Source organism: Cynocephalus volans, chromosome 10 (assembly GCF_027409185.1).
Source record: "Cynocephalus volans isolate mCynVol1 chromosome 10, mCynVol1.pri, whole genome shotgun sequence".
Taxonomy (NCBI): Eukaryota; Metazoa; Chordata; class Mammalia; order Dermoptera; family Cynocephalidae; genus Cynocephalus; species Cynocephalus volans.
In genome coordinates, this window is record NC_084469.1 from 75,817,164 (window position 1) to 75,832,705 (window position 15,542).

The following is a 15,542-nucleotide window of genomic DNA, read 5'->3' on the forward strand; positions in this document are numbered from 1 at the left end:
GCTGGTCTCTTCAGTGAAGTCACACACATCCATGGTGGGCACCCTCACTTTCAGGTAGGTGAGTCCACCCTGCCCCCTCACCCAACCTCCTTCCAGTCCTGAAGTGCCCACATCCTGTGGCATCTTCTTACCAGGACATCTTGGTGATTTCTCAACTGAACCTGTGTACACTGGAACCCAGCATCACACGCCAGCTCTTTGGTCTTTCCCTTCCATATCCTTCACATCCAGGCAGGGACCGAATCCTCATTCAAAATTCCATATAAACTTCACCATATTCATAAAAATTTTCTTCTAATTATTAAAACGGATGTTCAGTGCAGAAAACTTGGAAAAAACAAAGAAAAAAAGTCACGTGCAATGTCACTGCCCACTGACATCTCAGTATACATGCTTCCAAGGAAGTTCATTTTGGTATTATTTGTAAAAGTTAGCAACAACAACAAAAGCATACAATATGAATGTCTGCAGTATGGGACTGGCTACTCAACATGAGACAGGAATACTGTTTTGTAACCTGGTTTTGCATAATATCCAATATCATTGAATATTCTTCTATGAGACCAAATCCTGATTATTCTTTTCTGTTTTGGCCACACATTTTGAGGGAGATGTTCACATTTTGTTTGTATCCAAAGGGAAGCAATTGGAAGGATGAGGCTAGCAATTATTTCTTATGGGGGATGCTTGGCAAATGGAGGTTACTGAGGCCAGACAAGAGACTTGAGAGTTGGGCATGATCAAGGGTCTGAAGGTGACCTGCCGCGTCAGAGGAGATCAGATTAGCTCAGCATGGTCCCATGGCAGGTAGAACCAGGACTGGTGCAGAAGCTGCGGAGATATGAATTTCAGCTCAGTGAGGAAGAATTGTCAGCTCCACAAGAATGGAGCAGACAGGGATCTGACTCCCAGTTTTTCCTTCTCTTCTCTGGATGACCCTGCTCAGAGCCAAACAGAAGAATATTCCTCAAGTTTACCCTGTCCCTTGCTGCACAACTGTTCTGGCTGCTTATTTGTCTACTAACTCAAACCCAAGCACTTAGCCTGGCATTTGAGTCCCACCCCGCCCGGCATCCTCTCATTCTAGGATTAATTTCCTCTGTCCATAGACTCCATCTGGTGCACACAGGCCACTCGCCCTTCCCCAGGCAGGCCCTGCAGGGTCGGCGAGGCCTCCAATGTCAAAGCATCAGAATACAGAAAATAGAATTTGTGTTTAATACCGTGGTGCAGCTGTCTCCGAGCCTCGGCACATTCTCTTCTCTCTGCTTTATACCTGCCTCTTCCATCTCCCCTTATTCAATCCCCCTCCCCCTGCAAGCCCCAGCTCCTCCACGATGCCACCACTCAGAAGGCCTCTCTCCCTCTTCTAACTCTTGTAGCACCTTACTGGTACCTCTCCCAGGACATGGCCACTTTCTTCCCACATTAGGGTCAAGTATGCATGTGGCTCATTCTCCCGACGAGGTTCAGTGCCATGAGAACAGGGGCCACCTCTTGGTCATCTTCTCATCCAGCAGCTCAGTGCCAGAATCCTAATGAACATGTTTCCAGAGGCTTCTAAGAGGGAAGCTAAATGTCTTGTTCGTTCCTAGCAGTTCTTTTGTTACTTTTGACTGGATGCTTTTATGCCTTCAACTCCAATTTGCTCCTTAAAACAGCCCTGTGAGTTAGAAAGGACAGTAAAACTCATCCCTTTTTTATATCTTCTATAAACTGAGGTCTAGAGAGTTTAGGTGACTTATTTGAGGTCACATGCCTAGAAAGTGGGTAAACCCACCTGGAATCCAGGTCAAACCTTTCACCTCTGATGTGTCCTTATTCCCTCTCAATGTCCATCAGGTCATCCATCCTCACCGCCTGTGGTGGACACTGTTCATGGCAAAGTCTTGGGGAAGCATGTCAGCTTAGAAGGATTTGCACAGCCTGTGGCCGTCTTCCTGGGAATCCCTTTTGCCAAGCCGCCTCTTGGACCCCTGAGGTTCACTCCACCGCAGCCTGCAGAACCATGGAGCTTCGTAAAGAACACCACGTCTTACCCTCCTATGTAAGCTGGTGGGGCTGGCTTTGGCACCTTTCCATGGTTTTTTGCCTCCAAATGATACAGGAAGGAGTGAAGGTAACCCCCTGATTGGCTTACACTTTATTCTGGAATCCTTAAGAACATCATAGAAACTTGACAATATTCCAGAACTCTCACAGCATTCTAGAGTCTTTTATTCACCACGTATTTATTTTGCAGCTACTGTGTGCCAGGCATGTTCTAGGTTCTTGGGATTTATTAGTGAAAAAAACCAAAATCACTATCTTCATGGAGCTTGCATTCTAGCTGGGGAAGACAAGCAATAAACAATATGCAAGTTAAGAAACAAATGATGTAATATGTTAAAATATAAGTGCTTCGGGAAAAAAGCAATTGAGCAGGTGGGTTAGATTGGAAGTAATGTCCTATTTCCTCTCCTGTCTTCAGCCTTGACGTAGTTGGGGAGTGGGGTGGGTAAGGAGGTGCATGTGTGGGGAGTGGACGGAGGTGTTGACTTGGCAGGTTTTCAGCTCTCAGGTGTGTCTAGATACCTATTCACGAGTAGAGCAACATTGGTGTGTCCCAGTCACCCTGGCCAAGCTGCGCGAAAAAGTCCAGGTGCTCCAATCAGCCTCACACCTGCCACCTAGAGCACCTTAGACACCTATATGTGTCCACTGGACATTATTTATCTCCTCAGCAAGGCATTTCTGAGGACTTCCAAGATCCTGCCTCTGGCTGACTTCTTTCTTTTCCTTTCTTTCAAAAATAATACTTACTGTTTTTGCTTCCTGATTGCAGATGTAATACATACTTCTTACAGAAAATTTAGGAAATACAGAGAAGAAAACGTAAGAAAATTAAAGTCATCTACAATTCTACCAACCAGAGAGAATTGCTGTTAATATTTTAGATCATGTGTTTCAGTCTTTTATCTGTTACATTCTTTCTTCTTGAAAATGAAATCATATACACAAATAGTTTGGATACTTACTTTGTTCATTTATAAGTATATCATGAACATCATTCTATGCCATTAAATATCATAGACTGCCATTTATTAGCTGCATTACATTGGATATCGAAGCATAATTTGTTTACCCAATCTCATGCTGGGGTCATTAAATTGTTTTTGATATTTGTTTGTTTGTTTCATTTTGTTTTTGGTGGCTGGCCAGTACAGGGATCCAAACCTTGACCTTGGTGTTATCAGAACTGCACTCTAACCAAGTGAGCTAACTGGCCAGCCCTATGTTTTTGATCATATAAATAGCACTGTGATGAACATTTTTTAGCTAAATGTTTATGCACATTTATGGATATTTTAGGATAAGTCCCAAGAAATGACATTTCTAAGTCAGAGAGCATCCACTTTTTGTTAAATTTTCCTCCAGAACTGTTCCAATTACACTTCTTGCATTGATATATAAGAATCTCCATTGAGTGGACCCTTGCCAATGCATGGGGTTATTAAAAGAAGTTTTTCGGCTATTAGATAGGCAAAAAAATAATAATTATTATTTTGCTTTTTACTTTGCATTTAGCTGAATACTAGTGAAGTTGAACACGTTTTCCCTTTTTTGACAATTGCATTTCTTTTGTATGAATTCTATGCCCCTTGCTGGGCATAATTTCCCAGCATGGAAATCAGGAAGTCATCTTTGCTGGCTCTGATTCTGCCACTTGACAGCTGTGTCTTCCTGGCACCTGAGCACCTCAGTAACCTTATCTACATATGGGGGCAGTGGTGCCTGCCTTCTACACATTGAGATATGGGAATGTTGCTTATAATATACTTGGAAATATAAGCACTACATAGCATGGATCTTCCTGGCTGTGTGACCTTGGACAGGTTCTCTAGCCTCAGTTTTCTCATAGGTAAAATGGGGATGATAATAGAACCTATGTCATGGGGCTGATCTGAGGCTTAAATGAGTTAGTACATAAGAAGTACTTAAAACGGTGCCCAGCACACTGGGAGAACTCAATAAATATTACCAGTTTTAATCTATGTTCAATCTTTGAGATCTCTACCAGGGCAACTAACAGCACATGTCTCGGATGGGTTGATGGTAGAATCTTAGCATGTCAGGACTGTAAGACCCTTACAGAAATGACGCCTCTCACTTAGGCTTGGCAAATTGGGGCGCAGAGCAGGAAAGGAATTCACTCAAGGTCACACAGCAAATCAGTGCTGAGGCAGCACTAGAATACAGTTGTCGGTGGTGTCCCACAAAGATTTCACCCCTGACCTGTGCAGCCCTAAATGTCTGCCATTTGAGTGACTTCTCACGGTCTGTGGAAATCTCCTGTGGACCAGAACACATTTCCCTGATGGTGATCACCCTGCAGCCCACCATGTGGAGCCCAGCAGAGAGCTGGGTCATGTCACAGTCGGGTCCTTGACCCAGGGCATCCCAAAGGCTCCAGGAAGAGGAGAGGAATCAAGGCCTTTTCACTCTGCATGATCTTGGGAGCTCTTAGTGAGTCCCGGGGCCCCACCTGGCTGCCCAGATGTCCTCCTATCCATTCCAGTGTCTCAAGGCTGGTAATAGCAACTCCATTTTCTGACTTAAGCCTCCCAGTCAAGGGCTGGCCAGCTCCAGGACACACCTCGCTTAGATCTGGTTGAACGTCAGGGGTCCTTCTTTCTGGCCTTCCCAGGTGCTCCCAAGATACATTGGTGGGACAGGTGCTCTCAGAACTTTTTACCAACAGAAAGGAGAACATTCCACTCAAGTTTTCTGAAGACTGTCTTTACCTAAATATTTACACTCCTGCCGACTTGACAAAGAAAAGCAGGCTGCCGGTAAGCAGTGGGAACCGCTGGCCAAGATGTGAGAGTCCCAGCCTTCTGGGATCTTCCAGTGCAGACCAGAGGGGGCATCATGGGCTAGGACTGTTTTGGGGCCCCAGGGCTTCCTTTGACCACCGGAAACATGTATTTTTCATACCGTAGTTTCCCCTAGTGACATAGGGCCTCTGGGGGAGTTTGCTGTACATCTTCGATTCACATCTTATATTTTCCAAGTTCTTTCATGCAAATAGAAGGACAAGAGTGCTTATTCTTAGTTGCTAGTTAATAATCTGATACATGGAGCAGCTAAGACATAATTCCCAATAAAGTAAGAGCTGCAAAGAATCTTAGAGAAAAGCCAACAACCCAATCCTTCCTTTAACAGGTAGAGAAACTGAGGCCAGATGGGGGATGGGAAGGTCACACAATAGGGTTGGCAGGACGAGAGCTTGGAGTCTTCTGATCTTCAACCCAGTGCACTTTGACATGGACTAGGAAATTGAACTATGTGTGGCCTTTCCCCAGCACATAAATTCCATTTGTGACACCTGTCTGTGTCTGGGACAATCCAAGCACTTTCCTTTGCCTTTGGCCAACTGTCTGGGATTTGATTGTAGCTAATTTCCCTCCCTAATTGTCTTTGGTAGGGGCTGGTGACCCAGGGAGTCAGCATTTCCCAAATAAAGGAAGGGCCCAAGATGGGAGAGGCTGCCAAATGCAGACTGATGGTGGGGAGGGTCTGCTGGCAGAGGAGTTGCCTGGGGTAGAAGAGAGAGGGGTGTTAAGGCCAGCTAGCCTCCCAGGAATGCTGCTGGCATGGTGCCCAGGAGTGGGGGAGGGTGTCTGTGAACTGTGACTAGAAATTGACCCTACATGTGCTTTGTAAGGCACAAGGAGGTGGGGACAAAGGTCCATTTATTCATTCATTCATTCTTCTGTTATGTACTCAGTGCCCCCATATACACAGTTAGACTTGGGCGTTAGGGGAAAGGAGGAACACAGAACCATTCCCACGCAGCCCCCACCTTCAGGGATCTTGCCATCTGGGCTGCAGGGACACATGCTAACTTCTTCAGCATGTTACTGCAGACCAGCCCTGGGGCTCACCGTTCACTCAGAGATGGCTGTAAACTCAGTCATGGCCAAGAGGTAGGCGACCAAACCAGACAACCCCTAGTCCTTCCTAGCTCTGCTTCCTGTAACCAGTGTGGCTGCCCCTCCCTGTGCAGGTGATGGTGTGGATTCACGGAGGTGGTCTGATGGTGGGCGGGGCATCAACCTATGATGGGCTGGCCCTCTCTGCCCATGAAAATGTGGTGGTGGTGACCATTCAGTACCGCCTGGGCATCTGGGGCTTCTTCAGGTAAGATGTTGAACTCTCCTCACACACACTGACCCCCAAAGCAAGGGTGCCAGGACCCCGGCTCTTCTTATGTCAGCCCTCAAGAGACATTTGCTAAGTTCTTTAATGAAGCATCTTACTCCTTGCTCCTCATTCCCCAGCTACAGCCGTCCACTCTGAGCTTTTGCATGCGCTGTTCCCTCTGCCTGGAGAGCCTAGTCCATCTGACAAACTCCTATTCATCCTGCATGGCCCAGCCACAGGCTACCCCCTCAGAAATGCTCACCTGCTTTTGACCTGTGCTGCCCAGCACATTGCACTCTGCTGTCATGGCAGTTAGAGGTAGCATGGCAGTTAATCGTCTACACATCTCATGGGAAAGGAAGGAAGGGGCAGACTCATGGAGGGAGCTCAGTAAATGTTTATGGCTGGAGGATGGGGGCTGGAGATGGGAGGTTGTCACCATCCGACCCCAGTGAACAACTCTCCCTGGAGGTGTGTCAGGGCCCACTCACCTCATTTCTCTTTGGAATCCACATACCCAGGAGTCAAAGCTAGAGTCTTCTCTGTGAAGTGTATATGGGGACAGGAACCAGGTTCCCTGAAGGACACAGTTACTCTAGGCCTTTTCAGAGTGCGCCTGACCCAGAACATCTGACCGTGAGAGGGCTGGTGGGTGGGCAGGGGGAGTGCACCGCTCACCACCGGGAAGACCTCGGAGCCAGAGGGGGTTCTGGTCTACCTGACAGTGGGTTACCCCAGGCCAGTCATGTCCCACATGTATCCCCTTCACTGAGGCTCTGTCCCTTTCACCCATGCTCATATCCCTGCCCCCTGCTGCAGTAAAACTGCCACATGATCTCTCCCTCTTCTTCCTCCCCGTCTCCATACCCACGTCAGTCTGATTTTCACCTGACCATGCCAGCAGGCTGTTCTTATTGAGGTCACCAGTGACCTGCACCTGCTCTCCTCTGACCTTCTGTGACCTCTCAGCAGCAGCCACAGGTGACCACCCACCCCTCTTTGAAATGCATCCTTCTCTTGGCACCTGGCCACCTCCCACCTCACATTCTCAGGCCTCTGCCTGTCCCGATCTCCCTCACTGCTGATTCCCTGGGTGATGATCCCAGAGGGCTCTGGCTGAGCCCCCTGGTTTTAGCCCCCACCTCTCCTTTGAAACCCAGATGCCCATGTTAACTGGCTCCTCCCATCTCCATTGGAGTCTGAAAGGTACCTCACACTTCACGTGAATAAACTGAGCCCTTGACCTCAGCTGCCCCTCCCCCAGCCAAGAGGATGCTGTTTTCCCCAGCACCTCCTTGTCTGCTGCTGGAAGCTCATTCTTTGGGTTGTGGGCAGCCTGGACCCTCCTCTTTTTCTTGCACACCGTGTCCAGTCATCCAGCAAATCCCCTTGGCTCCCCCTTTAAAATATATTCAGAATCCAACTACTTCTCACTTTGTCCCTTGCTTCCACCCTAATCAAAGCTCTCTCTCTCTCTCTCTCACCAGGATTCTTGTAAGAACCACCTACTTTTATAACCCTGCTACTTTTATTCTGTGACTGATCCACACAATGATCATTTAAGACAGACTGAGTCATGTCATGCCTCAGCACATAATCTTGCAGTGGCTTCCCATGTTACTTACAATGACATCTGATGTCCCTACCATGGTCCACAGGGGCTGTGTAGCAGCATCTCCTACATTCACACTTTTGTTTCTCGGGTCCCAGAGCCTTTGCACATGCTGTTTCTTCTGCCTGGAATTCCCTTCTTTAGATATTTACAAGGCTCATGTGCTCAGTTCATTCAGGTTTCTACCCAAATGGCCCAGCCTCAAAGAAGCCTTCCCTGGCTATGTGAACTGCAATAGCAACCCACTGCCCACCCCTCAGCCTTTTTCCTTATCCTGTTTTATTTTTCCTCAAGACACTTGTGAAAGTGTTTTGACATTATATGCCATATTTCTGCTTCTATATTTGTTTGTTTTTCATATTTCATATTTCATATATCTGTTTGTTTGTGGTCTGTAGTGTGAGCTCAGTGTGGACAGAAGTTTGGCCTGTTTGGTTCTCAGGTGTGCTCTAGCTCTTACAACAGTGTTGGGCACATAGTAGCTGCTCAGTGAGTAGTTGCCTGACAATGAATATAGAGCCCTATGACAACTGTGCTGTGGGAACGGAAGGCAGACGGAGACCTCCGTGTCAGGGATGTGCAAGCCCAGCCTTCTTCTGGCAGGCTCACTGAGAGCCCCTGGCCCCTCTGTGATCCCAGTGCCCTGTCATGATGCCTGTGCTCCCCTCCTCTACCCTGTTCTCTTACTCACAGCACAGGGGACGAACACAGCCGGGGGAACTGGGGTCACTTGGACCAGTTGGCTGCACTGCGCTGGGTCCAGGAGAACATTGCCAACTTCGGAGGGAACCCAGGCTCTGTGACCATCTTTGGAGAGTCAGCGGGAGGTGAAAGTGTCTCTGTTCTTGTAAGTGCTCCTGTCACCAGGCCCCATCCCAGTCTTGATGTGGCTGCTGGTGGGACCTCTTGGAGACCAGCCAATCTAGCCATGGGCACCTTTGCTTACAAGATCTGGATTCAGGGCTGAGCCTACTCACTGCACAGAATCAGGTGGTGGAGAGCTAAGGACAAACTCCCATTGCCCCCAGGAAGCTCAGAGCTCAGCTTAATGTCCTGGGGCCATAAGAATGTACAGCCATAGCCACAGCCTATAACAGTGACGTTTCTCCTCTCCTAACTTGGTGGAGTTTTCTCTCTCCTTCCTAAACATTTTAACAATAGGATTCACCTCACTTGGGAAGTTGGGGTGGGTATAAATTACAGATAAGTAGAGGTGAGGACAGGAGTTGGACAGAGGGTCACTGCTTGGCTTGAAGCCAGATCTACATGTCAAGGACACATGAGCACTAGGAGCGGGCAGGGCTTCCTCTGAGGTGGTCTGATGGCATGTCCATACCCACTGAGGGTCAGGGTGGTTTGGGGGAGGTGGGAGAGAGGGAGTAGGGATGGAAGGCGGTGGGAAGGGTTGGGACAGGGGGTGTGGGGCACAGACACAGTGTGGGGATGTGAGATGTCTTGTTGGTTTGGGGAACGAGGCTGGGGGAGACACTGAAGGAAGCTAAGATGGAAAACCAGATTAGAAAGGTCTGGAAGCTGTAAGAAACCCTCCAGCTGCCTCAGAGTCAGCCCTTTTACTGTATTTTTCAGACATGTGTTGCTTTTATACTTGGATACTCAGAGGAAAATGTTTTATATTTTTTAAAGGAGAGACAAAGGAAAAATACAGATAAGCCCAAAGAAGAAAATGTCATTCACACTCCACTACCCGAGGAGAGTCACTGTGCACATTTTGACATGTATTTTTCTAGTCTTTTTTCTATGACTCTTCCTTCCTTCCTTCCATCTTCCCTTCCATCCTTCCTTCCTTCCTTCCATCTTCCCTTCTGACCTTCCTTCTTTCCTTCCCTCCCCCCCTATTTCTATCTATAATTATCTCTCTATCATCTATGTATCTTAATTTTTAATTAAAAATCTCCTTAATATTATGGTATAACATAATTATTTCCCTAAACATCAAACACTCTCCCATAATATTATCTTTTATACTTGCATGCTATTCCATGCTAAGAATGAAAAGTTTGCTTATTTATCCAACCTTATACTATTGAGCTGTTTCCAATTTCTGCTGTTGGAAACAACATGAGCACCTTTAGAAGCCTTTCTGTGCCTCCGTGATCATTTTTCTTAGGATAAATTCTGAGTGATGGAAATGATGAATCAGAACTTGTGGCTAGGAATCGCCAAGCTGTCTTTCCGATTCTGTCACACACTTTCTGCTCCATCCCTGGCTCTGTGCTGTGGCTCCACCCACTGCGGTTCTCCTGGAGGAGCCGCGCCCTGGGGTGAGCCTGGGAAACAGACTGAGCTGCAGAGTCTGCAGGGGAACGGGCCGGGACAGGGCTGGGGAAGGAGGTAGCCTTGAAGAGCAAACGTGTCACTGACCCCTCGCCGTGAGCATAAACTCTCCTCCTCTCCACTTGCCTCCCAGGTTTTATCTCCCTTGGCCAAGAACCTCTTCCACCGGGCCATTTCTGAGAGTGGCGTGGCTCTCACTTCTGTTCTGGTCCAGAAGAATGTAAATCCCAGGGCTAAGGTAGGTCTCACACTAGACAGCTCCCGCACGCTTTCCTCTGTTCTCCTGGAATCCTCAGGGGTCTTGCTTGCTGTGGGATCCAGGTGACATACTCAAAGAATCACTAATTGAGAATAGCTAAGCAGGAAGGGCAAGGAGACACCTTGTCAACCTCCCAAGCTTACAGTCAAGCAAACGGGGGCAGAGCGTGGAAGCGATTTGCCAAGGTCAGCAAATGATCAGGGCAGAACAAGGACTCCAGCTTGTGCCTCTGGGCTGCTAGCACAGGGCACTGTCCACCGACCACACTCCTCCAGGGCTGTCGAGGCAGGGTGCCGAGCTGGACAGCGGGCAGTGGATGGTGTCACTCAAGCCCTGAGTTGTGGTGGATCACTTGCAGGACGCAGACTTGGAGTGGTTCCTCGTGGAGGGCCTTGGGACTGTGGTTGGATGCTGGAGAATTCATTCATTGATTCATTCATTCACTCAACACATAGTTTTGACATAGCCAGACACCTAGCAACCTCATGAAGCTCCACTCTAATACGAGAGATAGATTAGTAGTTATGTAATCATGCCAAGTATAAAATGTCAACTAAGACAAGAGGTACCTGCTGTAATAACAGAACCCAAAAGGATCATTCGGTCTAGATGTAGGGGAGGTTATCAGGAAAGGCTTCCTGAAAAAGTGATGTATGAGCCAGGATCAGAAAGATGTGTACCAGTTTTCTTGGTGAGCAGAGAAGATTCTGGGGAGGGGGAACAGCACGTGCACATGTCCTGTGGTAGAAGGAAGTATCTTGAGAGTGAGAGTGAGATAAGGCTGATGTGGCCGGAGAAGAGAGAGCAGCGACAACTTGGACTGAGCTGAGGGTGGGGACATTGGCAGGGGCCATGCTGCATAGGACCTGGTGAAGGTTTTGTCTTTATCTGGAAAGCCGTGGGACACCAAGGGAAGGGACGATCAACAGGGTTGGCTCTGCTGAGGAGTGCCCACTGCAGCCAGTGACATGGAGGGTTTTGGTAGGGCTGCGGGGCTGGTTTTGGTGGAGTGGTGGGGGCAGCGTCCAGGCTTGAAGGGGCTGGTAAGCCGGAGAGGAGGAAATGGAGACACCAAGAATTTTTAGAATTTTTGAGATTTTTTCCCCCCAGAATTCTTTGGATATAAGCAACAGATGCCCACTGGATCAGGGCTGACGTCAAGAATGTAGAATTTAGTTTGCAAGGAAATAGATATGGGAGGGGTGAGGCTGGCTTCATGAATAAACAGGAACCAGAAATTGCAAAATGAAGGGTATCCAACACTCTCTCACCTCTCTCCTCCACCTCCCACCTCGCTCCTTCTCCCTGTTCCAGTTTATTTATCCAGCAAACACATACCGAGCATTATTCTGCAACACTCACCATCCTGCTCTGGGCAGCGCACACTCACCCTGGCCCCCTGGCACGGATTCTGCCTTCTGTCCATCTGTGCCTTCTTTCTGGCCAAACTTTGCTTCCCATCCATATGACCCCCCATCCCCTCCCCTACCCCATCACATTTGCCCCTTTGGTTCCAGAAAGGAGTCAGTTTTTCTTCTCTGTTTTAGAAATCGAGCATTTTCATGTTAGCATCTCTGCACCCCACGTCCAGATCAAGCGTGAAAGAGGCTCCCTGTCCCTTCTTGGTTTCAACCCCCACCCCTTGGTGCACCAATACGGCCTCTTAGAACAGCGAGGGTGATGGAGTGCCAGTTAGACCAAGCCCCGGAATCCGAGACTGGCTACCGTGAGCCTCCCCTTCAGTGGGGTTTTCTTTTTACATTTTTTTTTTTTTTTTACGAGGAAAAGAGGTTCTGGACTTGGGCCAGGAGTTCTTCATGAATTAATCTGGGCTCCTCAGTGGCTTGCCTTGGGGCCCCTCGCCAAATCTGGGCCTGTTTTTGTGTGGCTCTTGAGCTAATAATAACTTTTTTTTTCATTTCTAAATGTTTGAAAAAAAATCAAAAGAAAAATAATATTTCATGACCTATGAAAACTACATGAAATTCAAATTTCAGCATCCATAACTAAGTTTTATTGTAACACAGTGACTTTTCAATACAGCATCAGAGCTGGATAACTAGAAAAGGACCAGGTAGCCCACAAAGCCTCGAATACTCACTATTCACCCTTTGACCAAATCTTTGCTGGGCCCTGCCCTGGAGAGTCATGTTTGATTATTATGTCAAACTCTAACACACGCCTTTGCAGGTGGAAGCTCTAGCAGTTCCCAAACACCTCACTCACCTGTGAAGCGACATCTGTGCGTTGCAATGGATGACACGCTGCTTTCCTTTAGGGCTCCCATTTAGATCACATTCTGTACTTTCTGAAGTGCCTTTGTGGGAATCCTGTTAGCCAGACCTCCTGCAATTCTGCGTGAGTTTTAGTGGTGGGGACCCATGGTACTCCCCTAAGCACCTCACATGTGTTAACTCATAAGGAGGTGCAATCATTATCCCCACCTAGGGGTGGAGAAACCAAGGCACAAAAGAATTGCTTGCCTGAGGCCAAATGGCTAGTAAGTGGAGGAGCCAGGATTTGAAACCAGACAATGGAATTCGGGATTCCATACTCTTAACCCCACTCCACACTGCCTCTCTTGAGACATTCAACTCTGAGATCATTATGCCCATTTTAGCAGAGAGAAGGTACCAGAGACACAGATTGTGAAACTGGATCATGTCACAATTCAAATTAGTAACAGAGGCAGCACTCTGTGGGACTCAGAAGCCATACCTGCTGGTCTGGAGGATTTTCTGCTACCCATGCTGCCTTCAGAGATTGGACTTGGGTAGAACCCCTTTCCATATTGATGGAGGGAAGGGCCATCACTGCTGAACTCTGCTGTTGCCTGTGATCTCTGCAGCAAATTGCTGTCACTGCTGGGTGTGAGACCACCACCTCAGCTGTCATGGTTCACTGCCTGCGCCAGAAGACAGAGGATGAGCTCTTGGATGTGACACTGAAAATGGTAGGTACATCACTCTAGTGTCCCTACCCCCAACCCTCTAAACTTGGCCCCAGGCTTCATGATTTCAGCTGTTCTCTCATCCTAGGAAAACTACCTGGGACAGTCTCTCACCTCTCAGGAACCTCTGAATCTGAATGTGCAATTTTTTTTTTTTTTTGTGAAATGCCTCAAATGTCCAAAAGAGTCCAAAAATAACATGATAAAAAATTACGTAATAATTCACCAGCTCTATCAAAACTTAATATTTTGCCATTCTTATTTTAGATATATTTTAAAGAAATTAAACATTATGTGTTCCCAGGGGTAACCACCATCCTGAATTTTGGGGATGGGGATATTAAGCACAAGGATCTTCAGAAAGGTGTCTGAAATTTATCTTGGATGATTTAGAAACTATGTAGATTGTAACCCAGTAGTGGCCCAATTTTCTGAGACTGCCTCAGTCGTGGTTGTAGGATAGCCATCTATCTACCATTTGTTCATGTGTCATCTGTCCATCCATCCACCCTTCCATTTTATTATCCGTCTATCCATCCACTAATCCACCCAATTCATTGATATCCTTTCATCAATCTAGTATCAGTTCATCCGTAACTTTTCACTCACCTATTTTCAATCCATCCATTGTCTATGCATCATCCAGACACCATATATTTTCACTCTATCATCCATTTCCACAAAACAATGATCTAGCCCTCCCCTATATGCTAGTTATCATCCATCTGTCCGTATATCTACCCAACTCACCCACACTCTGTGTACTGACCGACTTCATCCACCCGTGTATCCACCCATCCATGCTAAACATATGGCGGAGGTCAGGGGAGGTGATACAGACATGAATTGGACATCTTCTCTGTTCACAAGGAACCATCCAAGGGGAAACACACCCGTATACTTAGTGGGTTAAGTATGGTGGGTGTACAGCGAGGGGAAGCGTTCTTTATAGCCAGCAGGGATGCTTCACAGAGAAAGTGACATTTGAGGATTGATGGATGGCTGTGTCATCACAGGGAAGCTCAGGATAAAGACCCAGAGAATACAGTGACTAGGGCCAATGGGAACCATTCCCTTTGTGGGGAAGGGTGTGAATGTGAGCTGAGGAGTAGCCAGAGCCCCTGGATTCTCTATCTGGACCTGATCACCTGGGAGCCGAGGGGTTGGCCTCTAGCACTGGACTCTGCCTCTGCCTGTATTGACATGGGTTGAGTCCAATGTGGCCTGGAGGCTTGGTTCATCAGACTCAAATAAGGTGACCAACATGTTCAAGGAATTAAAACACAACTTTTCTGAAGCCTAGAGAGAGGCAAATATTTCAGCAGTTTTCCATGTGGCACAAGAGGACCCTGCTTGTAAGGGAAGAGTTGGTGACTTTGGGAAAACCCAGACGACCTAAGAACCCAGGACATCCTTCTGAGATTTTCTGAAATTTTGTGGAAGTGCTTCCATGATTATCCACTGCCCCCCTGACACACACACTCTCATACACACACACATACACACACACACTCTCATACACACAAACACACACTCAGACACGCACACATACATACATACACACACACACTCTCATACACACACACACGCACACATACATACATACACACACACACTCTCATACACACACACTCACACATGCACACATACACACACACTCTCATACACACAAACACACACTCACACACGCACACATACACACACACACTCATACACACACTTTCATACACACACACACATGCACATACATGATCATACACACATACTTTCATACACACACATACACACACACTCATACACACATACACATATACACACATACAGACACATTCATAACACACACACACACACAAACACGCAAACACCCCTGGGTGGTGGGGCTACAACCCATGAAGGAGAGACTCTTCCTGGTCACTTCGTGCATACAGGTCAGACCTGTTAGCTATAGCGTCACATTGCAGTCACTGCGGTCTTGGTGAACACACACCAAAGAGAAGCATGGGGTGGGATGAGTTTCACTGAGCCTGTAGGAGTCAGAACTTTCTAACACAAGATGAGAAAACTCATCTCAAGTTGCCTTGAGTAGAAAGAGCAATGTGTTGTAACAGAATCTTCAGGTAACTGAAAAATCCAGGAGTTGATGGCTTCAGGCGTGGCTGGATCCAGATGCTCATATGATATTATTGAGAATGTACCTGTCTCTGTCCCTCAGCTTTTCAACTTCTCTGTGTTGACTTCCC

The 15,542-nt window shown here is 47.3% G+C and overlaps 1 protein-coding gene across 1 annotated transcript in view; it reads left to right on the forward strand.

The window, feature by feature from the left end:
• The window catches only part of LOC134387046 (liver carboxylesterase 1-like), a 30,061-nt gene that overhangs the window by 1,935 nt on the left and 12,584 nt on the right, over nt 1-15,542 (forward strand). Inside the window, exons 2-7 of the mRNA XM_063109267.1 lie at nt 1,843-2,047; nt 4,688-4,832; nt 6,050-6,183; nt 8,492-8,645; nt 10,227-10,331; nt 13,201-13,305. Of these exons, the coding sequence (XP_062965337.1) occupies nt 1,843-2,047; nt 4,688-4,832; nt 6,050-6,183; nt 8,492-8,645; nt 10,227-10,331; nt 13,201-13,305 (848 nt within the window). The remainder of the gene's footprint in view (nt 1-1,842; nt 2,048-4,687; nt 4,833-6,049; nt 6,184-8,491; nt 8,646-10,226; nt 10,332-13,200; nt 13,306-15,542) is intronic.